This window comes from Cucurbita pepo, chromosome 3 (assembly GCF_057944985.1).
Source record: "Cucurbita pepo subsp. pepo isolate OVF chromosome 3, ASM5794498v1, whole genome shotgun sequence".
Lineage (NCBI taxonomy): Eukaryota > Viridiplantae > Streptophyta > Magnoliopsida > Cucurbitales > Cucurbitaceae > Cucurbita > Cucurbita pepo.
In genome coordinates this window covers 18,225,143-18,249,788 of record NC_141800.1, presented here as the reverse complement: position 1 = coordinate 18,249,788, position 24,646 = coordinate 18,225,143, and the positions used below count along the sequence as shown (strand labels likewise).

Genomic DNA, 24,646 nt, shown 5'->3' with positions numbered 1-24,646 from the left:
CTCCCATGCTTCAGAATATGACTAATTAAAATGGAAAATTTTTATTCAAAAAGTTAAGGTGGCTGTTAGGATTCGATCCCATGCCTCCACTTCAACAATGTGAATTTCTCACCACTAAACTACGGAGACTTTTGAATTAATTTAATAGCAGTTTTGAATATCATTTTATGAGACAAAATTAAGGTTAAAAAATATTTAAAAAGGTTAAAAGATTTTGTGGCTGCTGGGATTCGAGCCCAGGTCTCCACGGCCACAACGTGGAATTCTCACCACTAAACTACAGCCACTTTTTTAATATTTAATAGCATTATTCTTTGTGATGCAAAATTAAGGTTAAAAAATATTAAAAAGGTTAAAAGATTTTGTGGCGGCTGGGATTCGAGCCCAGATCTCCAAGACCACAACGTGGAATACTCACCACTAAACTACAGCCACTTTTTTAATATTTAATAGCATTATTATTTTGTCACGCAAAATTAAGGTTAAAAAATATTAAAATATTTTGTGGCTGCTGGGATTCGAGCCCAGGTCTCCACGGCCACAACGTGGAATTCTTACCACTAAACTACAGCCACTTTGTCTTTATTTGTTAGCATTTTTTAAATATGACCTTGTACTGAAAATTAAGTTTCAAAAGAATTAAAAAGGTTAAAAGATTTGTGGCTGCTGGGATTCGAGCCCAGGTCTCCACGGCCACAACGTGGAATTCTTACCACTAAACTACAGCCACCTGGTTGTTAAATTTCAGCAATTACTTCCAACGCAAAGTGGCCTTTCATTCCCTTGTTCCGTCGTGGCGCGCCCCACACAATTACCACCCAGCTCAAGGGGACTAGAAAACGCCTTTCGGTTTACCCCCGGCCCTTGCTGCCTTCCTTAACAAGCCTTGAGCCTCCTTTGCGCTGCCTTCCTCATAGAAGCCACTAGGTTGACCCCTCAGGCCGAATTCTATGGTCGAGAAAGCTATCATAAAAAATTGGCCATGTGAGACCCTTTTAACATTGCAAAAGAAAAGGCCTGTTGATAGAGATGAGCGGGGAGGCAATATTAGTTATCAGGATTTGTTACGTGCAATACACCGACAACTTATTACTGGGAATCGGCGGCTAAAGCTCTATATCCTAAGGACATTGTAAATAGGTGGAAATGCCAAAATTTTAAGGTGCTTCTAGCCACAATGTGTTGTAGTCTTGGTTAAAGATAAAAGGAAAAAGGAAAAATGAAAGCCCAATTTTTTTCATGATTTCAAGTTTGTTTGGTTCAATTCCATTGGTTACCCTATGTACCCATCCATCCAATTGTTTTCTTCCACTTGGTAATGGGAGGTGTCAATGATGAAGGTAGAATTTTATTCCATTTTGGTTGCTTCAATATTTTTATAGGTCTTCCAGTCAATAATTACAAATTAACCACAACCAGATTTCCTAATATTTTCCAGACATTGTACAAGGTCAACAGAATTTTCAAAATTTTCTAACCCCAGTGGATTACTACTCGCTAAAACAAGAAAATTTTCAAATACAGACTTACAAAAAAAATAATTGAAAAAAAGTACACATTTATAGAAAAGAAAGAATGTCGCCAAGGGTTCCGGACGATCCAAAATTAGTGAAAATTTGGGCGTCCTACGAATCGGCAGCTAAATGCGCGAAGGATTTATATAATTCAAACTTAGAGAAGTCTCAATCGATCAACTCAAACCACTAGAAAAATTTGTGTATGAAAATATAAAAACTCCACAACCTAATCATCAGTTACTCAGAGCCATTTACGAAGGCAAACACTTGGAACAAAGGCGCATTGATTGATTTACAAAGGCGCCCCATCCATAGGACCCTTCGATTCCAAAAATAAAGAAAGAGTTGAAGATATGACGAAACCAGATCGATGTGGTATGTAATAAACTTGTAAGAACTTACAATTAAGTTCTTAAATGTTAAAATAAACGGCTCATATTGGAACAAAGGGAACAAAATGTGTATTAGCTAATAACACAAACCAAAGTACTCTCTTCAAAAAAGTTTCATACAATTGATAACTTACAAATTCAACACCTGAAGAACACGCCCACTAAATAGCGAAAACCACCCCAATGATTGAAGAACAACTAAAACTAAAGACAACGAGAGAGATAAATAAACATGTGGTTACCGCTTTGTGTGAGGGAAGAAGACACCGAAGCCAGTTTAAGCCTTCTTGCCTTTGAATGGCCCTTTTGGAATCTTGCTCAGAACCTTCTCTTCAAACACAGCGTAGTGCTTCTTGAACTCTATTAATGCTTTTTCCGCTAATGGGTCGATCTTATCTTCATACTTCTCATACACAACTGGGACGGTGTGCAACAAAACAAAGTCTGTGTTTTAAAAAATGTTGTCAAATGTCAGATTCAAATGAAAAGATTGCTACAAGTATGAAGATAGAGTTTTAGTTGTCGTTACTTATGTAGAACAACGTCAAGAAATTGCACCAGCTTCCCACAATCGACAGAACCCACAGGGCAGCAATTGCCTGAGACAGAGAAATATTATTTCTACATTTTAGATAAATCTCAATTATTCTAAAATTAAAGATGTCTAAGACTGCAAAATAGCGTATTAAGACTTCTTGTTTGAAACTGACGCCTCAAGTAAACACGGTATATATAGAGCTGTAACTTGTTCAGACCCAGTAAGTTGAGACGAACCCAACACGGTAAATACAAATAACAGAACACAAAAAAAGTACATTAATAACATATACATACCGTGATGAATTTCTTCAAATCTCTTCCAGTTGCAATGTCCCGTAATAATGCAATACCACAATTAATTTCCGCTCTCAAAGTTGAAGCAAACTCCAGAAAGGGGTCCGCAGGAAGTTGAACAACTGGGATTCGGGGTGCACTCCTGTAAATACACTTATTAAACAGCGGAGAAGAGCCTGATTTCACGCCGCCAGACACTTCATTATTGATAAAATGAAATTCACATCTAATAACTCACTTGTAAATAAATGTGTGGGCATTAGACCAAAGGAACAAGAGCCCAAGAGCGAGGATCAGAGAGCGTGAAACAAACGTAAGCAGATGGCACTCGAGCAATTCAAAGAAAACCCAGATGATAGTGGCTCCACTAAGAACACCGGCTGAGATCTTCTTATTCCTCCACAAGAATAAATCAGCAGCTGCTTATGCCACAGGGTTAAGAAACGGTCAACATTTCAATTTAAATTCAAAAGGTATCAAAAGAAATTATAATATATAGAAGTTTAAAGTAAAACTAGATGCTTTATCAAATATATAGAAGTTTAATGTAAATTTTAATATCTCGATATCCATTTAATTTTATGTGTAATAGATCTTTACCAAATAAATTTTAATGATGAATTGTTCTATTAAATATAAATATAAATTTTATGTTCAATAAAATCCAAACTTTCAACCCTACATTTAGTAGATAATAAAACTAAATTTATAGTTCTAAAAGACAAGTCGAATAGACACAACAACTAAACTTGTAATTAACATTAAAAAGTCACCACATGACATAAGAAAGACGCGGATCGCATCAGAACAAATTCAAATGTGCAATCCAGAAATAAGCGACGCAGGAAAAAAAGTTAAATACAGATATCGAACCCGGACGTGGTACAAATATAGCAAGTTCAGTAAATAAAATTATTAAAAAAAAAAAGACTATTTTCTGTAAGCTCAATGAATCGCTCAAGTATGTCGTACGCTCGATCTTGACTACGAGCGTTGTTCAGAAAGGAAAAGCAACCAGATCTATAACTTCTTGCCGTTCATATATTCTATATCCAAGCAAAGAATAAGAACAATGACTAAACAGCGCAAAGAAGCCTACCTAAATAGCATCAACCAAAAACGAGCTCCAAGTATAAACTCAGGAAAGAAATCTTAAAAAAAAAAAGTTCAAAAAGAAGGAAATGCCAACGAAAAACGAAATGATTCATCAATAACTTGGAATCAGATAGATAAGATTTAGTACGTTTGCCACCACCGAATACATGATGAACTGGCCTCTCCCTTCCGAAAAGCCGGAAGACCTTCTCCTTCAAGGATGAGGACGAAGCCGATCCCTCGGTTTCGGAGTCTGATCCTGACGATGAAGATGAATCGTGATCGTGAATCTTCTCGACAATCTTGTCGATCAAAGACTCCGATTTCGGTTCAGCGTTTTCAGAATGGTCCGACATGGTTGATTAATTCCAGTGACCGAAATCTCAAAGAGAAAATCAAGCAACTCGATTGAGAGCGACTAGGGTTTTAGAAGACAGAAGAAGGAGGAATTTGAAAAGAAATGACAATGGGAAGAAACAGTGACACTTGGGTATTTATTAATGGGGTTGCCAACGCAAAAGCAAAATTGACGGAAAAAGGTAGGCGTTAGTTGACGGCGTTGAAAAAGCTAACGGTTTAATAGGGGGGATGTTTATGAAAGTGAGCGACACGGTGGAATAATATGAGGACACGTGGCACTCGATTAAACGAACGACAGCTAGGGCGGCTTGGACAGGACGAAGGGTCGGTCGTGGGTTCCACGTTTTCTGTGATACCGGGAGCTGAATCGTTGTTATAACTTATAACGTCTTTTCAAAAGCATTATAAAAATAAAAAAGGCAAAAGTAAATATTGGTTTTTACTTTTTTGTTTTATTATTAATTTAATAAATTTTGAAAGTTACTTTATTAAGTAAAAAAAGAAAAAAACTACCCATAGGTTACTAGTTTATTCTATAAATGTTGATAAACTCTTATAAACTTTAAATTCTGTCTTAAATTTTATTAACTAAATCTATATTTTAATTATAAATATTTTTTCTATTTTTTATATTTTTATAAATTTATTATCTTAGGTTAAATGCAAATAAAATTTGAATTTGGGTGGGAAAATGTGTAGATTGGGCTGGGCCTTCGAAGTAAAGATCATTTAAGGCCTGGGGTTGGGCCTTTAATGTAAAGATATTTAAAAGGCCGAAATGTAATTGGGCTTGAATCTTTGGGCCGTATGACCAAACTTGTCATAGATCACTTGATGACTGTCGTTGGGCCTTTAGTGTTTAAATAGGCCGAAATGTAATTGGGCTTGAATCTCTGGGCCATATGACCAAACTTGTCATAGATCATTTGATGACTGTCGTTGGGCCTTTAGTGTTTAAAGGGCCGAAATGTAATTGGGCTTGAATCTTTGGGCCATATGACCCATACATTAAGCTGTATTCATGTCAGTTGGTAATAAAAAGGCAACAACATTCCTGTCTGAATTTTGCAGAGAAAAAGCAGTGAAATCAATGGATTCATAATTGAACTCGGGAAAGGAGACCAAGATGCCTATCGAAATCATGATCTCATCGGTCATCCCACACCGTTAAAGGGTAAACAGAACAAAAGAAAATTCTAAAATGAAACTCAATCTCAGTGTTTCAGTCCCATAAAAGCTCTTGGAATCATACAATTTCAACCCAAAATGACCCAATGATTCCAACTTCTTCATATCTACATCATACACTTTCAAGTTCTTCCATTTCAAGTTGAAAACAGAGAGCACAAGCAACAGAGGAATCACAATCTCCAACATGATTTAGAACTAAACAACAGAGGTTTTTGGGTCATGGATCAAACTGCTGTGACCAACTTAGATTTGGTGTATGAATTTGCTTCAAATCAAAGTAAGAAAACTATGCACGAAACAATGAAAACCCATCAACAGTTCTCAGTGTCAGCAGCTTTAGTAAAAAGAAAGGGAAGACAATAGGAATCATTTGCACGCTTACCAACCCATTAGCAAATGATGATAGGATTGAAGATTTGGAATGGAAATGGAGCAACTAGATATTCTAGGCCAGCTTCAGAGGACTACAGCGGAAATAAGGAGGACCCTTGAGATGGGTCAAGCCAACTTTTTCGAGCAAAAAGAGTGGAAGAGAAATGGAAAAGTTGTTCTTGTCTCAATTTTTTGTTTGGTTTTCAAATAATCGAATCCAGCACTATCAGATCTACACAAGAATGTTGATTCATGAGTACTCAGCGAATTGCTCAAAAAGTAAGTTGAAAATTTCATGTATAGGTCGAACAGTTCCCATAACACTCGAGACGAAAAAAACTCAATACCTAACTAAAGAATTTACAATTTCCTAAAAGCGAAAACAGGCAAAACGAACAGAGAATATGAGGAGAACGAAAAATAAGAACCTATTGAAGCCTCGTTGACGATCAGTGCAATTAACGAATCATCTCCTTCTCCGATCCGCCATGTATTGGGATAGCGGCACAACCTCCTGAAGAGGAGTGGAAAGCGGCGTCGGGAGTGGCGAATTCCGGCAAACCGGACAAGAGCCATTAAGCTTCAACCAAGCATCGATGCAACAGAGATGGAAGCAGTGTCGACACTCGGGCATCATCCTCAGCATCTCCGCGTCCTTATACTCACAGAGGCAGATGGAGCAGACGCAGTCGGCTCCGGCCATGGATTTATCCCTGGAGAAGGGGAATTTAGGGTAAGAGTTAATGACAGCCTGGTCGAGGCCAAGGACGCCGTTATCATCGTTGGGATCTGGAGAGGCGTCGTCCTCGGCGACGAAGATGATCTGAGGGAGAATGATTCCGGCATCGGAACGAGAGGGAGCGGAGTGGCGGTGGAGATAGCGGGAGCGGGAGCGGGAGCGGGAGGCGCGACAGCAGACGTAGAAGGCGAGAAGAAGAGCGGAGAGGAGGACGAGGAAGGCGAGGGCTATGGCAATGGCGTAGCCGAGGCCGATCTTAGAGAAGGAGTAATTGGAAGAGGAGGAGGAGGAGGAAGAAGGGGAGATGGACATTGAGGAGGAATTGGAAGAGGGGAAAATGGAGTTGGAGTTGCAGTTGAAGCCATTAGTGGGGAAGAAGAAGGAATTAGGGCAGATAATTTTTTTGGGGGGAAGTGGGTGGGGATACCACACTCAGCATTTAATACACTTCGTCTTTTCTAACTCACTCCTCACCCCTCACTCCAACCCATTTGCTTCTTTTTTTTTTTTTTTTAAATAATTTCCTATTAAATCTTTGCTAAATTATATAAAATAGCCCTAACTAATTAAAATTGAAATTTGAACAAGTGAGACGCCAACTAAAATAAAAATTGGAAATCCAAATAATTCTTCCTCCATTTTTTTTTGTGTGAGATTTGGCGTCCTGACACTAGGCACCTAAAAGAATAAAAGAATAAATTGTGGGAAACATTTTAAAAAATGTGTAAAAATCTCTTTTTTTTTTTTAATATATGTACTAGTAGTCGTGGGATTGAAATTATTATAAATGATATCAGAATTAGACACATATATGCAAAAATGATGCATATATGCAAAAATGATATATATGTATTATATGCATCATTTTGGGATTAATATCATAATTTTGAGTTATCTCCTTAATGGTGTTTTTTTCTTTCAAAATTAATTAATTAGTTCAAATAAAATTCCTTTCAAAATTAATTAATTAGTTCAAATAAAATTCGTTTTAAAAAGGTTTGAAGTTTTTTTTATTAATCAACCCTTAATTCGGAAATCAAATTGTTCCATCTTTCAACCGTTCAAAAAAAATTTTATTTTGGTTTTGATGTTTTTCTGTTTTCCATTTTTAAGAGTAAAATCCAACCGTTTTTGTTTTTTTTTTTTTTTCTTTCTACTTTATTGTGTTATTATTTGCAAACAGAAAAGCAAGAATGGCAGGTTCATGCATTTTTTTTTATTGTAAAAAATAATTCTCAAACAGACTATTATTGTACGCTTGTAAGATTTATAAATGATGTTGACGTGTGAAACTACATTTTTTGAATTTTAGTTTTAAAAAATGTACGATCCGGCAATTCTCACTCTAATTTAATTTGTTAAGCATATCTAATAAATCTGATTTCAATTTCAATTTTATTTTTATATATAATAAGTGAGTTTGAATCTAATTCTTTCCAATGAGAGGGGGAAAAAATCTAGAGAGAGCTAATTATGCATACATAAAAAGAAAAAAGAAAAAAAAAAAAAACAAGATAGAAACTGGACTCAAATTGTCTTTATGCTGCGTATAAGAGATGCATGATTTAAACACAAATTACAACAAGCTTATTATCGATCACTTTAGGCGTGATTTAGAACTTTGAACAAGAGTTTTGATATATAGGGAGAAAATAAACCGAAGAAGTATAGCTAAGCGAACATGTCAGAGAAGGTAGGGAGCTTCATCTCGCCTTTACTGGAGAGAGGAATGGTGAAGCTTCCGATGACCGGAAGGTCTATGGTGAGTCCGATCTGCAACTCGTAATCAATGTCCCAATCCCGGCCTATGTCCCTCACTAAGCTTATCAGTACGGTATGCGGTACCTTCACCGCCACTTCCAGCATAGTCGAGTCACTCGCTTTCAAAGATCCTGGATCTGGCACCGTCCCCGTAGCAATCACTCTGCACATTCGTCATTCTATCAATAGATCCATCATACAATCTCAATAACATCCATTTCATTCCTCCAGAAGATGAACATTAAATTATTTTGCCAGTTGAATAAATCGAGATCGGCTAATCAATCGATTCAAAATATTCGTCCAAAATTCGACCTAACTTGTAAATCAAAACAGGAAGGGGAACTTAATAGGCAAGAGAAGAGGAACGAACCTTCCGTCACTTTTGAGAGTGTAAGAAATCTCACAGATAGGAATGGCGCAGCTGTAAGGATTGGAGACAGAAACATTTGCCAAATACTCGACGGAATCGCAGCTTAAACGCTTGAAATCGACGTCGGTGACCGAGGCCTCCGGCTTCGGAATGTCGGCCACCTTATCAGCGATGAAGTTCTTCGCCTTGTCAATCAAATCCGCCATTTACGCCAAAGAGTTTGCAGAGAATCGCAAGAAGATGAAGAGACTCAAAGCGAAGAAAATCTAGGAAATTAAGAATGGAAATATAGATGGTAGACGGGAGAACAGCTCCTTATATAGTGTGAAATTTGAATCGACAACACGTCTCGTGCACGTCGCACGTGTAGCTTCCGCGTTTAAAGTTGTGTGATTGGGCCGCACCGCGTGATTTACCCTTTAAAATGACACAAATTTAAAATAATTAAATTATTTGGTCGAATTTTTTTAATCTAAAATATTATGAAAATAATACATAGCATATATATATATATATATATTTGTTTTTATTATTATTTTTTTTTAATCTTTGAATGAATTTTGGACTTTGTAAAATTAAATTAATTTTTTTAATGCCGACCAAATCACAAAATATTTAAAAAATAATTAATTAAATGCAAAATGTACAAAGGAAAAAAAAGAAAGAAAACGTAGGGTTTGGCTTAAATATGCCTTTTTCTTTTCCAATTTTTAAATTATAATTTAGCCATCTGAATCTAAATCTAAATAAAAGCTATATTAAAATATATATAAAAAAAAGGAATATTAATATAAAAAATATATGAATTAAAGATGCAGAGTTGTAATAATAAAACTATGGTGGGAAAGCATTTAAAGCAAAGTTCATCCTGTTCACATTCATTGAAAGTCAAGATAATAATAAAAATAGTGTTAAATTTATATTAAAAAAAGTAAAAAGGTATTAATTAAATTTATTGTTGAATTAGTTCGCATTTATTTTATGGGCCCTTTTCAAGTCCATTGCATATTTGGGCCGGCCCATTGGAACATCGTGATTTTTTAATTTTAAAATATTTAATTATTTCACGAACAGTTAATTCCAAATATTTTATTTAAGAAAATGTTTTTTTTTTTTTTTAGGCTTAAAATATATATATATATATATATATATATAAACGTTTAGCTCAATTATTGATAATAACAATTAACAACAATAACAACAATATTTTTATTCTGTTTAAAATTAATATTAAACAAGAACTCAATCAAACACAAACGAAAGATGAAAGAAAGCCTTAGAATAAAGGCTTCTTTCCATTTAACAATCCCATCAACTGATCCACAACTTGGGGCCCCGCATCACGCAGACCAGAATGCATTAATTCATTAGTAATCCACAGCCTTGTTCCTCCTATTTGGGAAGCTGTCTCCAGGGTCAGCTTGAAGTTGACAAACATATCTTCGTAATATACCGCAGCTGCGACCGGAACCTGTCGTCGGAATCCAGAAAATATGTTAATTCTTTGTCAACAAAGACGCCTCGAGGTAACCCGAATGCTCGTCGTGACTCGTGACAAGTTGTTAAGGTAAAATCGACAGAATAATACCTTGTTATTTTTAAGAGCAGCAATGTCATATAGAGGAGGCCAATCCTCCTTATTAGCCAATATATTAGCCACGTCTTTGAACGGTTTCAAGACATGAATCTCGTCAAACATCCATGGGAAGATCATCTGCAAAAGCATTACAAACGGAGATATTGTCTGCTTTGACCCATAACGTATCACCATCAGCCTCAGTTTAAAACACGTCTACTAGGGAGAGGTTTTCACACCCTTATAAGAAATGTTTCGTTCCCCTCTCCAACCAACGTGGGATTTCACAATCCACCCCCGTTGAGGGCCCAGCGTCCTCGCTGGCACATGACCCGATATTTGGCTCTGATATCGTCACAATCGACCTTTTCTTGGCAGCAGATTTGGCGATTGTGCAGCACTCACTCTCAGCACTGAGTGAGTCAAGCCAACTTAGAATCGCATCGCCTACGGCCAGGCAGCGTATGCTCAAGCCTGCAACACAACGGCTTAAATAACATATAACTTTTCGGGTAAGGAGGTTTTAAGTCAAATACTTCACGAGCAGAAGTTCCAAAGACGAGCTAAACTAGACGACTATTTATTTGATGAAAATAAAAGACGATGAGCACAGTTTGAACTAACCTCTCCAGTGAAATACACAGGAAATCCTTCCTTTATAGCCTTATTTGCATCAAATTTGCTACCCACTTCATTCCTTATTCTTTCAGCAGACCAACGAGATGAGGCGCCCTTTGGGAAACAGGAAGTGGCAAGAACTCATCACAACACAGAGTTCCAATAGGCCAAAATCTAAGTCTAAAACCAAAAAAAAGGAGGCTACCTGGCAGTAAACAGATTCATTCAAGAGAGCATAAAGAGGATTCGAACCGAATGGTATCCAGTTATCAATCTGCATGTGTCCTAATTGCTTAGAATCAATCAAGAATGAAAGTTAATAGAAACTGTGGAAGGAATACTAACCTCGTTGAGGAAGAAAAAACTGATTCGTTTCGGTGCTCCAGGCACTATTATAGGATCCCATACTCTCTCAAACCTGCCACAATAGAGGCCATTCAGCCATTCACTTGTCCAAAAGTTAGAGAGCAGAGAGAAAAAGATAGAGGTATTACAGATAGTGCAAGCGCTCAAAACCAGTGCTGAACCCCAAAGCAGAAAGACCAAGAGTTTGCAGTCCTCTGGGTGTCAAGATACCACCAGAGGGAAGAGGGACCTAGACAAAACCAGAAGGAAAATGGGGTTTTTTTTCAGGGAGCTGAGAGAATTTTTAAGCATTAAGATGAACTCACCCCGCCGCCATTCTCTTCCAAGTATTTCACAACTTCCTGGACTGATTCAACATCCTGAGGGTATCTCTTGTAGTACTTTTCATTTTGGATTACAACCTGTTCAAGGCCTGCTCTATATACAGAATCTGCCATGCATCCATTCCCAGTTGGAGGGATTCCACCACTTATGAGGACTTGTTTCAATCCTTGTGGTGCAAAGCTCAAATACGTAAGTGCACAAAAACCCCCATAGCTCTGCGAAGGGAAAAGGAGAATTTGCTTGAATTTGGAGCCATATTCAGAAGTCACAAAGCTCAACAACATTAAATACCTGACCCAAAATGGTCCAAGGAGCAGCATCAGGAACAAGACGAATCCTAATAAATTCAGCATCATTAACTATGTTATCAGCTCGAAAATGTTTCAAATAATTGGCTAAATCCTCTGCGGTTTGAAATTGTGACATGGACGATGGAGTCAAGGGAGTTGATAATCCTGTTCCTCGCTGCAAGGTGGAATAAAAGATCAAGGCAACACTTGTTTATATTTTCAAATGCCTTTGCTCAAAGGTTAGTCAAGTCAGTCAAGTCAACAAAATCCATGCCTGATCCATCAATATAACACGAAATTCTTCACATGCTTTTTGTATCCATCCACTGGCTTCGGTTGGTCGGGGACACTCGAACCCGGGTCCTCCTTGTAAGTATAAAAGGTATGGCATTGGTTGCTCCTCTTTCCCCACTGCATTGCAGATTCTGTATTAGTTAAGGATAAAATGTACTAAAATCATAATTGGTTTAACTGTACAAAAAGAAACAACCAGAGAAGTTTCAACACTTGAAGGATTTGGTTATAACATCATTGAATCAGTAGCTTCAGCAGTACTCAACCTCTCAATGCAATATGATTATTTGTATTCTGACTAAGATGTCTACATATTTTCGGAGTGCCCTTTTGCATTCTAAACCAGTTTCAATGATTTATATCAATTGATGTTTGGCTAATATGAGCGTAGTTTAGCTAATTGAGATATAGATCATCAACAAAAATGTTCAAAATTTGAATGAAATTAAAATAAAATTGATCAATGCTCATTAGAAAGTCCCGATTATTACTTACAACTCATGTATGTATGTATGTGTGCATATAGAAGTGGGGACAGGACGGGAGTTACAGGGATCGAAGTCAAGAATGTAATCTATGTCCCCGACCCCATTTAATAGAAATCTCTCTATGTCCCCGACCCCTTTTAAGAGAAATTTATCTCCATTCTTTGTGGATCCCATGAATTAAATGACATCTCTAATCACACAAGTCTCTTTTTTAACATAATAATCATTTCTACAAAAACATAATAGAAGAATTGGCGTTGAAATGGATAGAAATGATGAATAAAATTATTTAACAAATAAAGAGAGATAGTTCTACCCAAGAGGTGGCCTTTAGAAGTGACGAACCTTTTACAAAGAGAACGACACGTAACATTTTTATTCTTTATACAAAAACAACACCCATATTTATGACTTTTTCTATGGCCACAAATAGTCTATACAATAGATTCCACGTCATGTTCAAAAAACATCTAGTTTTTTTTTTTTGCTTCCCAAACATATTTGTTTGGAAACACTTTTCAAACATTTAAAAATATATTTTTCATTTAAAGCTTTTAAAAATATTTAAAAAGTCATTTCAAACCAATTTTTACTCACCATTTATTGGGATGGAAAGATAAAACAATGAACTCAACACCATCACTTCGAAAAATCAATCAACAAATAGAACAAAAATCTGCCATATATAACAAAAATCAGTCCCCACCAGATTACGTGTTATAATTAGAGATGTCCATGAGGTAAGACGAGGATAGAAAATCGTTCCTCAACTTCGTCCCTACCTCCTATTTCAATTTTCATTCCAGCAAAATTCTCCATTCATTTTCACAAGGATCGAGTTCTATGCGAGAAATTTTTCTCGATTTTTTAATATATATATTTTAAAAAACATTCGTTTCAAAGAACTCTTTAATTTAAAAAAAAAAATGTAAAACACCCTAATAATTCTATTATTATTTCATAAAAAATAGTATTCCCCATCATTTCTATTATATATATATATAGAGAGGGTGGGGTCGGACACCGGATGGGAAGTATAATTCTCGACCTTAGCCCTATTTAGCTAACGAAGAGAAATTTCTTCCACTTTCTTTCTAGAAATTTCTTGCCCTGATTTGAAAGGTAAGGGAAAAAAAACCAGAATATAAATGGAATGAAAGTGAAATCAAAGTCAAACTAAGATGATCAACCTGAAACAGCTTCCCGGGCAAAAACGGAGATCTTGGGAGAAGAAACCTGATCTAGAGAGTAGCTGAGAGGCACGGAGAAGTAATGGTCCCGGAGACGAAGCTCCGGCACGGAGTACCATGTGCCAGCCACATGCACATACGGCGATTCTCCATTAGGGGGATTGGTTCCGGCCATGACTGCCAACGAACGGACCGGGCTCCGGCAATGGGCAGCGGAGAGAAGGTTCGGGAGTGGAGCTAACGAAAGGAAGAGGCAAGGGAAAGAGTGGAAGTGAAGAAGGAATGGACGGAGGGACTTGTTACGTACGGGGCTTACGTGGAGTTGGCATTGGAAGGGTACATAAAAGGGAAGTGAACCATGGCGATAGGTCCTGTAATAACTCTGTCAGTTGACAAATAATGAAGGGGTTAGCTGGCCAACCCAAGAAAAGAAGCTTTGGATTGTTTAAGGAAGCTGAGTTGGATTGTTTAAAGAAGGTAAGTAAGAGAACTTTCTTAGTATGGCTGAGGTCTATTTGGTAAATAATGGTTAGTTCTCACTTACCGAGGAGACGTTAGGAATCATAGATGGTATACTACCAGGGTGCACCTGGTAGACAGTTAGTATGGGTGCAAGTGATCATAGTGGTAGTCTGTGTATAGTGCACATGTTACCTCATACACACAAGACTTACGTGCGAGCCCGTCATAGGACAAGTTGATTCGCGTGCTGATAGCACAAGGTTAAGGATAGACTTTGGAAAACATAAACAATAAGCTACTGCCTAACCCTACATTATGACCCGAGGGATTTAGTCATGCACCCTAATGTGTGAGCACATAGGGTCAAGGTATGGGTAAGCCTTATTATAAGGCTAGCATGTATGGTAAGTCATAGTAAGGACAGCATGTATGGTAAGTCATAGTAAGGACTAAAGCTAGAATCAGTATATGAGAACATAGTTTAAAGAATCATTATAAGGACTAAGTCCAACGAGAGATTACAAGTAGGTTCTTTATTGAATATTTTATACTCATCTCAGGTAATTCATTTTTTTTCAGATGGGATGTAGATCACAGTGGAGGGTGGGAGCGTGCGGAGCAATGCAGCTGCTGGGGTGCCCTTAGATTGAGTCGTCTTCCTCTTTTGCCATTTTATTATCTTAAAATATTGTTTTGATGTATTTTGAGTAAACTATTTGAACTAATCTCGGACCATTCCAGACATCGGGCGGTGTGCTAACGAGGACGCTGGACCTCCAAGGAGGTAGATTGTGAGATCCCACATTAGTTAGAGAGGGGAACAAACCATTCCTTATAAGGGTGTGGAAACCTCTCACTAGTACACGTGTTTTAAAATCTTGAGGGGGAAGCCTTTGAAGGAAAAACCCAAAAATGACAATATCGGTGGATTTGGGGTGTTTGCCAACAAAACGTTGGATTGAGTTCCCAGAAGGAAGAGTACATAATAGATCTCTAAATTTGAAGTTTCATAAGCTGCATCTACATAAAACTAAGATATTTAATGGATGTATGAAGCTAGATCAAGAGATGTGTATTCAAGCTAGATCAAGAGATATCAATCCACTTCCACAAAATTCAAAACTACTGACAAAAAGACTATGATCAGATACCTGGATGCATATTGCAGGATTACCAGCAAACTTAATGCACTCCGTCTTTGTAGCCGTTGGGTAGATAGAATTGACTGAACTATAAAACTAAATAAGCTTCAGGTAAAAATCATAAGAACAGTTTGCAAGGATCCTGTCTCACCATTCGATTGATATGTAATAAACCAGAAATATGGAGTTCATTCAAACATCCGGCCAATTCGAGAGCTCTCCACAAGAACATTGTTGATACGGAATCACTACAAGAAAAGTAAGATTTGGATTACCTTATTGATCAAATATCTCAAAACAAGATCACTTGTTTAAGATTCGAATCACTCTACAAGTAAAATCGATGATGTCAAACTTTAATGATTCTATACATGCACCCTAAACTATATAGAATTGCAAAAAAACTTAACCTTAATTATTAAGGAATCACTTGGATCAATCATGTCAAGCTTGAATGTTTCTAAACATGGCACCTAAACTATATAAAATGCAAACACACCTAAGCTTGAATGTTTCGGTCAGAGATGAAACTTTCTCCAAACTCAATCACGCAGACACAACTTGTGCTTCAAAAGACAGAATGTAATCTCTTCTAATCCAAAATTTTAAGAAGCTCCAACCTCTGTGGGTCAGAGTGTTGAATACATTTAGACTACCAAAGCTTGTAATGTAATGCATTCTGAATGAAATTTCAGTTCACCATCAAATATCCTTCAGAGACATATAAATTCATTTGAAGAATGCAACATCCTACCAAACTAACCAGTTTAATACCCAACTACAAAGCTGTTCAAAGAAACAAAACCATAAATGAAAAACAGAAGCTAAAACAGACCGAGAATTTCAACTTCCATAAGGTGCTCGACGAAATGCCTCAGAAAGAATAATGGGATTCTACAAGAAAGCTTACCTAACGGGAATTTGAGGGAAGTCGGGAAAGCAGGGAGCCAAGTCGAGGAGGGAGGAGCGGCCAGTGACTGCCATTTCAAAGCGTAATCGCTGATCTTCAAAGAACCCATTATTCTCCTGGCTTTGTTGCATCGAGTTTGTGATGTCCATTGCATGAACACAATGAACACTAGAGAAGGATTTAGCAGAAGTTGGAAATTTTCCGGGGCTTGAAATATATTGAAATTCTCAGCCGTTCAAAACAGAGATGCTGAAGATTGGAACTGGAATATGGATTGATGGAACAGTTTGTGAAGGGTTTGTGCTTTTCCCAAAAGCCAAAGGAAGAAAATGATGGTTACTTCTTTATTCGCCACTTTTGGCTTCAACAAATATATTTTTTTATCTTTCCCAATATATACTTTCTTTTAATACCCAAATCTCAATTCTTCATTTTCTCTCCAAATAAATTATAATTTTTATAAAAATGACCATTTTAACCTTTCGAGTAACGAACTTATCTCTGTATTTTTCTTCATCACTTCTGTTCATCGTCATCGTGAAATCCTACCTCAGTTGTAGATGAGAATGAAACATTTTTTATAAGAGTGAAAATCTTCACGAATAAAATCGAAAGTATCAAAATTTTCAAATTTCTGACAAAATAAGCTCAACCCAAATCGGAATATAACGAATCTAATCCACTGAATCTCGCACTTCACGAATAAGCTCAATGTTCTTCAAATGGAACGTTCAGAAATAAAGTCGATTTTTTTTCAGTTTTCTAAAAAAATAAACTCAACCCAAATCGGGAAAAAACGAATCTAACCCAACCTAGTTTTTACCGTTTGAGTTGGATATTACAGGTTGTTCGAGTCATTGGATCATATGAACACCCTTAATACAAACATACTTTAGTCTATCGTTCTCCATTCATGTCCCGAACCGACCTAATATAGAAATATTAGCACTTTTTAAAAAATAAATAAATAAATAAAGCTTGTTTGACAAGCATTCCCAAGAACATCCAAACGAACGAACGAACAAACAAGTGATGTGAATTGGAACCAAAAACAAAACACAAAGGTTGAGCCGTACAAAGAAACAGAATCTCTTAATAAAAATAAAAATAAAAACAAAATCAAGTTTTGGACGCAATTATACACAATCTTTACCCACTGGCATCAACTAAGAGAAACAATTCCGAATTATCTTTTTTAAAATTAAAATAAAATAAATTAAATTAAATTAAATCTGATTCTCCACCATTGCTGTCCTCGGACAAGAGCATATTCCATTTTTTCTTCACAAAAATCTCTCTAATTTCCATCTCTGTCAACGCATTACCACGTCATCCATGTCTTGATTCCATTCCATTTCTTTTCATTAGTCAACAAACTCCAAAATTCCCACAAAACCCACTCCATCTCGCACTTCAAAATCACTGTTCTTCTACAATTTTTGTTCTAAAATTACAGGGAAAAGAAAAATGGATACAGAGAACATCATGACTTCGTTAAAACATTGTTCAAATCTTTGCTCTAACTTTGATTTTACAGATCTCTATCTGAAAACAGAAAAAAAAAAAATGGGTTGGAATTTAGTTTACCAGGGGAGTTTTACAATTTCGCTGTCTGGGTCTCCGTTGAACGACCATGGAAGCTCGAAATTCGCCGGAAATTGATCGGAAAAACACTCGTCGGTGATTGGGCTGTCGAGTTCTTCAAAACCCATATAGAAATCGTCGTTCACGATCAAATCGGAGACACCCAGATCGTCGTCTTCTTCATCTTCGGCTAACAATTCCTCTTTCTCTTCTTTGCTCTCTGTGATCGTACTTTGGTCTTCCGACGAACAAACGGGCTGCTTCGGGTCGGGTTTTTCGGATCCGGAGGAAGCCGGCGTTTGCGTGTTGGGCTTTTGACGGGTAGAGCCGGCGAGAGAATTCCGGTGAGTCGGCGCTGGGTGGTTGTGCTCCGCCGTGTATGTGACTATGAACATTCCCGGGTCGGATCTGTTCCGCTCGACTTGTTTCCGGGCCATGCAACCCTTGGAACTGCTACATCTGTAATATCCCCTGTTTTTTTTTTTTTTTTTTTTTTTTTTTTTGTTTCAAAATCACCCAAATTAGTTTCAACACCTTAAAAAAAAACCCTAATTTCAGCGTTTGAATCGAGCTCGAACCTTGGATATGGAGATCCTTTAATGGGTTTTTGGCCATATTTCCGCCAAGCCCAAATATCCGAAGACAGAGACTCCGCCGGAACTTGACAGACTTTCTTCAGCTGATTCTTCCTAAAACAGAGCATCAAAAAAATCACAAGATCAATCAATTAGCTTCAAAAAAACCATTTCCCGAATCAAGAAATTGAAGAATCATGCTTACCGGCGTTTAGATCTTGACGCAGAAACAGGGGCTGAATGGAGCTGTTTGGGGACATGGGTGTTCTGCCGTTGCTTCTGATGGGTCAGAATCTTAGCCGCCGGAGAAGAAAGCAGCAGCGGAGCAGACGGTGGCGGTGGCGGCGGAGAAGATAGAGGTTTAGGGGAAAAGGGTTTGAAAAGCTCATGCAATTCTTCAGTGGAATTACAATTAGGCCCTTCGAATGGATCTTGAAGGGAGAAGAAATGGTTTGTTTGGTTGGTTAGGTCTCTACCAAAAGCAAAAGGGGTAGAGTTATTAGAAGTGGAAGAAACAGAGTAAAAGTCAGAAGAGGGAATGGTGGCGGCGGAGGACACGGCGGAGTAGCCTCTGACCACGGCGTGAAGATCCCAATCGACTTCCATTTTCATAGACAGAACTCTGCTCTGAGAATCTGTACCTTTGTCTCAGCTTCTTAAACAGGTTTTTTTTTTTTCCTTCTGAGAGAGAGAAAAAAAAAAAAAAAAAAAACAGAGACAAAAGAAGGCGCTGACTTTTGGTTATAAGGGCGTAATGAGTAATGAGTAGGAAAAGAATTATATATAGAAACCAAAATACAGAGATAGAAAGAGAAAGTGAGTTTTTTTTTCTTTTTCTTTTTTTATTTTTTCACAAATCCAATTACTAGAGAGAGAAAAAGTTTTTTTTTCTTTCTAATTTTTCACTAAATTATAAATAAAAAAATATTTTAAAATAAATTTACAATATTAACCTCCACCATATAAAACTATCTTGGTGTAAATTTGGTAGAATCTTAAACCTAAATTTAATTTAAGACCGGTTAAATGTTAAGGATAATATCGTAATTTCACAGAAAAAGACAGGTGGGGTGGAGCCGTGGGAGAGGGCATCTCTATGCTATTATTTCCTTTTTTTTTCTAATTTCTCTCTCTAAGAAAAAAAAAAGTTTTTATTTTTAAATACCCATTTAATTATTTCTTGATTTTTGTGGGGGGGTGGGGGTTGACTTAGAAAAATGTCAAACTCCAAAACCCAAGTGGTTAGATGAGAGAGAAAAGAGGAGAGAGAAGGAAAAAGAGGTTGATTTTGATAAGCGTGAGGGTCCACACGCTACAATCCAAGCTCGTGATCGTACAGACAAAAAGACTCATTATTTATATTTTATTTTTAAAAAAATATATATATTAATGAAATTACAGTAGAAGGCGCGAGTGGACGTAGCGAAAACTGCAGCGCTCCTATCAATTTTATTGGACACAAAAGGTGGCATTTTATTGGTGGGGTAATGCTTTAAACTTTTTATTTATTTATTTTTATATATAAAGAAAATATTAAATTTTTATTAATTTAAAAATATAAAAAATTAGTCGCCAAGACACTAAATTGTTCTTGAAATTCAATCATATTATTAAATCTCGAGCTTCCAAATTTGCAACGGTTAATTAACACACTTGATATTTTTGTTTGTCAACCCTAAATTCAAATTTCAAAATAATGTATTTAAAGCACTATGAGTCGTAACCCTAACTCATAGTGTAAGCAATATTTTTGCACATGAAATTAATTTTTTCCATAAATATACCGATATGTATTGAGGGATCTATTAAAGTTTGATAATTAAATGTATACGAGTTTATTATTCACTTTTTATTGGTCCCATGAATAATTTGCTTAATTTGGAATGTGATCGTTATTAGATTTTTTTTTTTTAATCTATAGTATTATTCTTAAATTTCATGTTAATCTTATTATAAGATTCATTTAATAATAATAATTTAGCTTCTAAAACCCAACTTTAATTAGTAACCATTTATAATATCTTATTTATTATAATATAATCCCTTATTTATTTATTTAATTATTGTGTCCAAAATCAATAATCATTAGTGTTTTGACTGAAATAACCATGGTTTTCTTCATCAAGAGGTAAAGAATGTCGTTGGTATTTATCTTAAAAGGTAAATAATTTTACTTTATTTATTTTTGTTCTTCTGCCTCTTATTACTTGTATTGACTTCATGAGTTTAATTTTTTTTTAAATTTAACCATATTATTTAAAACACACCACCATAATATATTAATTAAAAAAATTTAATACATTTTTTTATCTTGTAAATAATAAATAAAATTTAAAATTATATAGCTTTTCATAATATTAATTGGGGAAAGATGAATTATTTTATTTTATTTATTTATAGGAATGATTTTTTGGTTAATTGGTAAAAGATTCCAAGCATATTAAAGTGTAATTTAGGGAATCTATTACTATTTTCATGGCATAAACATAAAGACGTGACGGTCTTTTTTTCTTATTATTTATTATAAATATTTGGAATGAGACGTTTGCAATCCTTCAGCTTCAAACCTCCCTTCTTTTTGTCGTGAATAAAATATTTTAATCCATGATTTTACGTCACTGTCATTATTATTCGACCACTCGATATTTACCTTTCAACATCCGACTCATTAAGTATATATCTATATTGAGATTATTAATACAAATATTCAAAATTACATAATTATTGATTAAATGATATAAATTTATTTGGAGAGTTTGAAAATAGTTACTTATTTTCTCGAAGCTGGAGATTCAAATTCTTGTAGTTTAGTTTTGTGGTCGAATAATATGATCACGTCTTTCTTGATTTTTTTTAAAATTTGATAATTAATGAAGTAAAAGAAGGAGGAAAAATACCGCGATCGATTCTTTATCTATAAAGCTATGCTCGGTATTGATGCTAAAATAGAATGGAAACTTTATAAAATTAAATATTATAAAGTAAAGATTTTGGCAAAGAACACTTCTTCGATGCCTAAGATGCCGGAATCTGCAAATACTGTGCTGTAGCTGGCGGTAGCCGTGGCTCGTAGATTCGGCAAATGGGATTCGACCACGTGGTCTTCATGGGAAGCGAGTGGCGGTTGTGTTCTGTAGTCGAGCAAGTGGGCACGGAATGTACATGATGATCTGAATGTAGATCGGGCGGTGTTGAACAAGTCAAAGATTTGACTTTTATGTGTGAACTGTGTGGAGCGCGTAAATTTGACGGAACACGAGACAACAGGGGTGAGTAGGCTTGACAGCTGGCAGGTTTTATGTGGGCCCTGCTTTCTTCTCTTCCTTTTTTTTCTCTCCCAATCCCCACGCGTGAGCGTGCCTTGTGACTTTCGCGAAACTATTTATTTATTTTTAATTAAAATGACGTTTAAAATCCGATTTGGAATCAGCTTCTCCCACCGTTGGATTACTTGAACGGCACTGATCTGACAGTTGTTTATTTCTTTAATTTCAGAAGACAAATTTAATTATTTTATTAATTAATGGATATATATCAAATATAATTTTTAATTTTAGATTTATAAATTTTACAAAATAGCAAAGCCCACACCGTTGAAGGGTAAAATTGTAATTTAATTTTTGGGTGCACCAAGACGTGCCTGCCACGAGTCTACGTGTAGGTATGGGACTCGGCCCAACTACTGTAATGCCACTGCCGTCTTATTATTATAATTATTTTCCTTTTTATTTCTGTATAATAATAAAAATAGTAATTGTTTTTTTATAATATTAAATATAATTAAATAAACCAAATCGTTTATTTTATTATTTATTATTTATTTTATATTTCGTGCAAACTCTTAACTACGTCAGGAACGAATGATCAGTAGGCACGAAGGGTTGGACAGCTCCTAATATTTTAAATTTTGTAATTTTATCTTATATTAAAATTTCATTAATGAATTGAAGTAAATGTGTGAGTGTGACACTAAAATACATTTTATTCCCCAAGTTTATAATAATCAATATCCGTACTTAGGGACGGATCCAGATAGTTTAATATTGGGTCGAAAAATCATATTATATAAACTTAATAACAAATAATAATATAAATTATTTTATTGAATAAAAATGATATATTGTTTTATTTTAGATTATTAGGTTGATTAATTAAGGCATTTTCTAAGTGGTTAATTAAATAAGATATTTTTATTTAAAAAATTAGGTAAGGCTATCGAAAAATATAGAATGTGGGGTCTTAAAAAGATATAAGGACAAAATAATGTTTAATCCATTTTCTTTTTAATTTGGAATATTTTTGGGAGTAATAGCTTCTTTTTTTTTTAAGAAAAAATGGAATATTATTTATTTATTTATTTATTATTATTATTATTAGCAAAAAATTTATTGACATTTTTCTCCTTCCATTTATGGTTTAAAAAAATTGAGATGTTGATCGAACGAAGGAGTGCACTGGGAATGTGATGATGTGATACTGCGACTAACTTTTTATTTATTTATTTATTTATTTATTTCGATTATTTTTATTTTCAATTCATTTTTAGTTAAATATTTAATTATAATATTCCCACTCTCAGAGTTTTATATTTAGTCTCTCTCGCAAGGAAAATGTATTTCGAATATATTAAATAATTGAAAAATGCGAAAAAAATAAATACAATATAGAGAAAAGTGATTTTTGTTGTAATGTGAAACTAATTTGAAGAAACTTATTTTTTAAAATTTTTGTAATTCAAAGACGTTCGGAATAGGAGATTGGAACCTCAGCTCTCTCGATCGTATATTTTAATGAAGTGAAATAAACAAAATTAAATGAAAACTTCAATGATTTTTTTTGACACTTTACAAGTTGAGGTATCGTTATCGTGCATCTTTCTATGATATTTACTTGCATTACAAAAAGTCGACGCTAAAAGATAACGAAAGAGAGTGTCGAGATTTTTGGTGGGTTGGAAATTTTTTTTTTTTTTTTTTTTTTTTTTTTTTTTTTTTTTTTAATTATCAAAGGCAAAAAGTTTGGTGCTTAGGAAATTTCCATCATTTTTCAAGTACGTGTTACATCCCCAAATTTTACGCAAACTACTAAATTTTCAATTATACTCAGTAAACTTTTATGTTTGGTATTGCGAATTTCATTTATAACTAATGAAGGGATATGTCGGGTGATTAATATGGTAAAATGTGACAAATTAAAAAAAAATATTGAACTAAAATAGAGTGCTACAAATATATATATATATATATATATATATACACACATATATATGAACTGGACCATTCTGTTATAGGGTGGGGAGAAGGAATTGTGGGTTTGGTGCAAACACATTCCAAGTGATGGAACCATTTTAGGAAACCCACCATTTTCAAAAAATAAAATAAAATAAAATGCACATATTTTTTTTACCCCTATATTTTGAGTATTATTTAATTTCAACCCCTTATTTATGAATATTCAAATTTAATCCCTATACTTTTAATAAATTTTAAAACCAATCTATGTGATTAATTTTTTTTTAATAAAAAGTTATTGAAAAATACTAAGATTGTTTTATTTATTTATTTTTATTTTAAAAACACGATTAAAATGTTACATATATATATTAAAAAAAATCCCATAGCTCTCACTATCTAAAGAGATAGAACCCACCAATCCAATCCAGCACAAAGGAGAAAGAAGAACCCAAATTTTGTAATGTTTTATTATCCATTTATTAAAAAATAAAAATTGAGTGACCAAATGGCAAAGAAGAGTAAATATTTAGTTGCAATTTAGACCTTCATTTGTGGCATATTTTGCATCATTACAAATGGATAGGTCCTTTTGTTCTTGCAAATTTCAAATCCACCCCTTTTCTCCATATACCTAAAAACAAAACACAGTAACTCACACACACCATTGTCTTGTCCAATGAACTTTTAAGCTCTCAAAAACACTTCCACCCAAAAAAAACTACCTTTTTCTCCCTTCAAATCTCTTTATTCAACCAACTAATCATCTCCACCTAAATTTTACCTCGTTTTTTTTTTTCTACGAGCTTGCTAGTCTGATGAACTACGAAACATAAATTACACGTTCAAAACAAAGCTTCAATCTATTGAATCTGAAGTCCTATGATCCTATGAGGTTCGAGTATATTATTTTCAACCGTCTAAGTAGATATCATACAAATTCAAACTTTCTAATAAATTCA

At 35.1% G+C, this 24,646-nt stretch overlaps 5 protein-coding genes and 3 non-coding genes across 14 annotated transcripts; all 8 read right to left on the bottom strand.

Moving 5' to 3' along the window:
- Nucleotides 1-215: 215 nt before the first annotated feature.
- TRNAH-GUG (transfer RNA histidin (anticodon GUG)) lies at nt 216-287 on the bottom strand. Its single transcript has one exon. It is a non-coding gene; the product is annotated as a tRNA-His (tRNA).
- Nucleotides 288-503: 216 nt separating this feature from the next.
- TRNAH-GUG (transfer RNA histidin (anticodon GUG)) lies at nt 504-575 on the bottom strand. Its single transcript has one exon. It is a non-coding gene; the product is annotated as a tRNA-His (tRNA).
- An 83-nt stretch (nt 576-658) lies between these two features.
- On the bottom strand, nt 659-730 carry TRNAH-GUG (transfer RNA histidin (anticodon GUG)). Its single transcript has one exon. It is a non-coding gene; the product is annotated as a tRNA-His (tRNA).
- A 1,225-nt stretch (nt 731-1,955) lies between these two features.
- Nucleotides 1,956-4,308, bottom strand: LOC111791499 (reticulon-like protein B1). Its single transcript, XM_023672872.2, has 5 exons — nt 3,987-4,308; nt 2,982-3,162; nt 2,744-2,885; nt 2,439-2,508; nt 1,956-2,353 (listed from the first exon to the last, which is right to left on the bottom strand). The coding sequence occupies exons 1-5, from the start codon at nt 4,192-4,194 to the stop codon at nt 2,187-2,189; spliced, it is 768 nt and encodes a 255-aa protein (XP_023528640.1). The 5' UTR covers nt 4,195-4,308; the 3' UTR covers nt 1,956-2,186.
- A 1,721-nt stretch (nt 4,309-6,029) lies between these two features.
- LOC111791063 (RING-H2 finger protein ATL67) lies at nt 6,030-6,935 on the bottom strand. Its single transcript, XM_023672251.2, has one exon. It carries the CDS (start codon nt 6,810-6,812, stop codon nt 6,228-6,230), a length of 585 nt encoding a protein of 194 aa, XP_023528019.2. The 5' UTR covers nt 6,813-6,935; the 3' UTR covers nt 6,030-6,227.
- A 1,087-nt stretch (nt 6,936-8,022) lies between these two features.
- LOC111789878 (desiccation protectant protein Lea14 homolog) lies at nt 8,023-8,932 on the bottom strand. The gene is made up of 2 exons (XM_023670596.2): nt 8,635-8,932; nt 8,023-8,424 (listed from the first exon to the last, which is right to left on the bottom strand). Exons 1-2 carry the CDS (start codon nt 8,838-8,840, stop codon nt 8,172-8,174), a joined length of 459 nt encoding a protein of 152 aa, XP_023526364.1. The 5' UTR covers nt 8,841-8,932; the 3' UTR covers nt 8,023-8,171.
- Nucleotides 8,933-9,777: 845 nt separating this feature from the next.
- On the bottom strand, nt 9,778-16,324 carry LOC111789877 (uncharacterized). Of its 5 annotated transcripts, none has more exons than XM_087122591.1 (11): nt 16,295-16,324; nt 15,536-15,632; nt 12,083-12,219; nt 11,810-11,983; nt 11,500-11,733; nt 11,323-11,423; nt 11,174-11,246; nt 11,034-11,102; nt 10,835-10,942; nt 10,223-10,348; nt 9,778-10,105 (listed from the first exon to the last, which is right to left on the bottom strand). In XM_087122591.1, exons 3-11 carry the CDS (start codon nt 12,197-12,199, stop codon nt 9,911-9,913), a joined length of 1,197 nt encoding a protein of 398 aa, XP_086978717.1. In that variant the 5' UTR covers nt 12,200-12,219; nt 15,536-15,632; nt 16,295-16,324; the 3' UTR covers nt 9,778-9,910. The 5 variants fall into 5 exon arrangements, with proteins under 5 accessions (XP_086978717.1, XP_023526361.1, XP_086978716.1 ...); XM_023670593.2 differs by lacking the exon at nt 16,295-16,324 and adding an exon at nt 15,394-15,467 and having other exon boundaries at nt 15,536-15,602; XM_087122590.1 differs by lacking the exon at nt 16,295-16,324 and adding an exon at nt 15,394-15,480 and having other exon boundaries at nt 15,536-15,589.
- WRKY22 (WRKY family transcription factor) lies at nt 15,503-19,198 on the bottom strand. 3 transcript variants are annotated; one of them, XM_087122592.1, is made up of 4 exons: nt 18,659-19,198; nt 18,457-18,567; nt 17,882-18,349; nt 15,503-15,632 (listed from the first exon to the last, which is right to left on the bottom strand). In XM_087122592.1, exons 1-4 carry the CDS (start codon nt 19,063-19,065, stop codon nt 15,503-15,505), a joined length of 1,116 nt encoding a protein of 371 aa, XP_086978718.1. In that variant the 5' UTR covers nt 19,066-19,198. The 3 variants fall into 3 exon arrangements, with proteins under 3 accessions (XP_086978718.1, XP_086978719.1, XP_086978720.1); XM_087122593.1 differs by lacking the exon at nt 15,503-15,632 and adding an exon at nt 17,177-17,222 and having other exon boundaries at nt 18,659-19,196; XM_087122594.1 differs by lacking the exon at nt 15,503-15,632 and adding an exon at nt 17,311-17,738 and having other exon boundaries at nt 18,659-19,195.
- Nucleotides 19,199-24,646: the final 5,448 nt, after the last annotated feature.

What these genes read in the sequence shown, in the direction of transcription:
- LOC111791499 (XM_023672872.2), bottom strand. Translation starts at nt 4,194, where the DNA reads ATGTCGGACCATTCTGAAAACGCTGAACCGAAATCGGAGTCTTTGATC. An exon ending in TGTATTCGGTGGTGGCAAAC is followed by an intron (nt 3,163 to 3,986) that starts GTACTAAATCTT and finishes TGGCATAAGCAG; the next exon opens with CTGCTGATTTATTCTTGTGG. An exon ending in CTTGACGTTGTTCTACATAA is followed by an intron (nt 2,354 to 2,438) that starts GTAACGACAACT and finishes TTTAAAACACAG; the next exon opens with ACTTTGTTTTGTTGCACACC.
- LOC111791063 (XM_023672251.2), bottom strand. Translation starts at nt 6,812, where the DNA reads ATGTCCATCTCCCCTTCTTCCTCCTCCTCCTCCTCTTCCAATTACTCC.
- LOC111789878 (XM_023670596.2), bottom strand. Translation starts at nt 8,840, where the DNA reads ATGGCGGATTTGATTGACAAGGCGAAGAACTTCATCGCTGATAAGGTG. An exon ending in ACTCTCAAAAGTGACGGAAG is followed by an intron (nt 8,425 to 8,634) that starts GTTCGTTCCTCT and finishes ACGAATGTGCAG; the next exon opens with AGTGATTGCTACGGGGACGG.
- LOC111789877 (XM_023670595.2), bottom strand. Translation starts at nt 13,955, where the DNA reads ATGGCCGGAACCAATCCCCCTAATGGAGAATCGCCGTATGTGCATGTG. An exon ending in TTTGAGCGCTTGCACTATCT is followed by an intron (nt 11,247 to 11,322) that starts GTAATACCTCTA and finishes CTATTGTGGCAG; the next exon opens with GTTTGAGAGAGTATGGGATC. An exon ending in GTTTTTTCTTCCTCAACGAG is followed by an intron (nt 11,103 to 11,173) that starts GTTAGTATTCCT and finishes GGACACATGCAG; the next exon opens with ATTGATAACTGGATACCATT.
- WRKY22 (XM_087122592.1), bottom strand. Translation starts at nt 19,065, where the DNA reads ATGAAAATGGAAGTCGATTGGGATCTTCACGCCGTGGTCAGAGGCTAC. An exon ending in GCGTCAAGATCTAAACGCCG is followed by an intron (nt 18,568 to 18,658) that starts GTAAGCATGATT and finishes GCTCTGTTTTAG; the next exon opens with GAAGAATCAGCTGAAGAAAG. An exon ending in GAAATTGTAAAACTCCCCTG is followed by an intron (nt 15,633 to 17,881) that starts GTAAACTAAATT and finishes CTTTTCTTGTAG; the next exon opens with TGATTCCGTATCAACAATGT.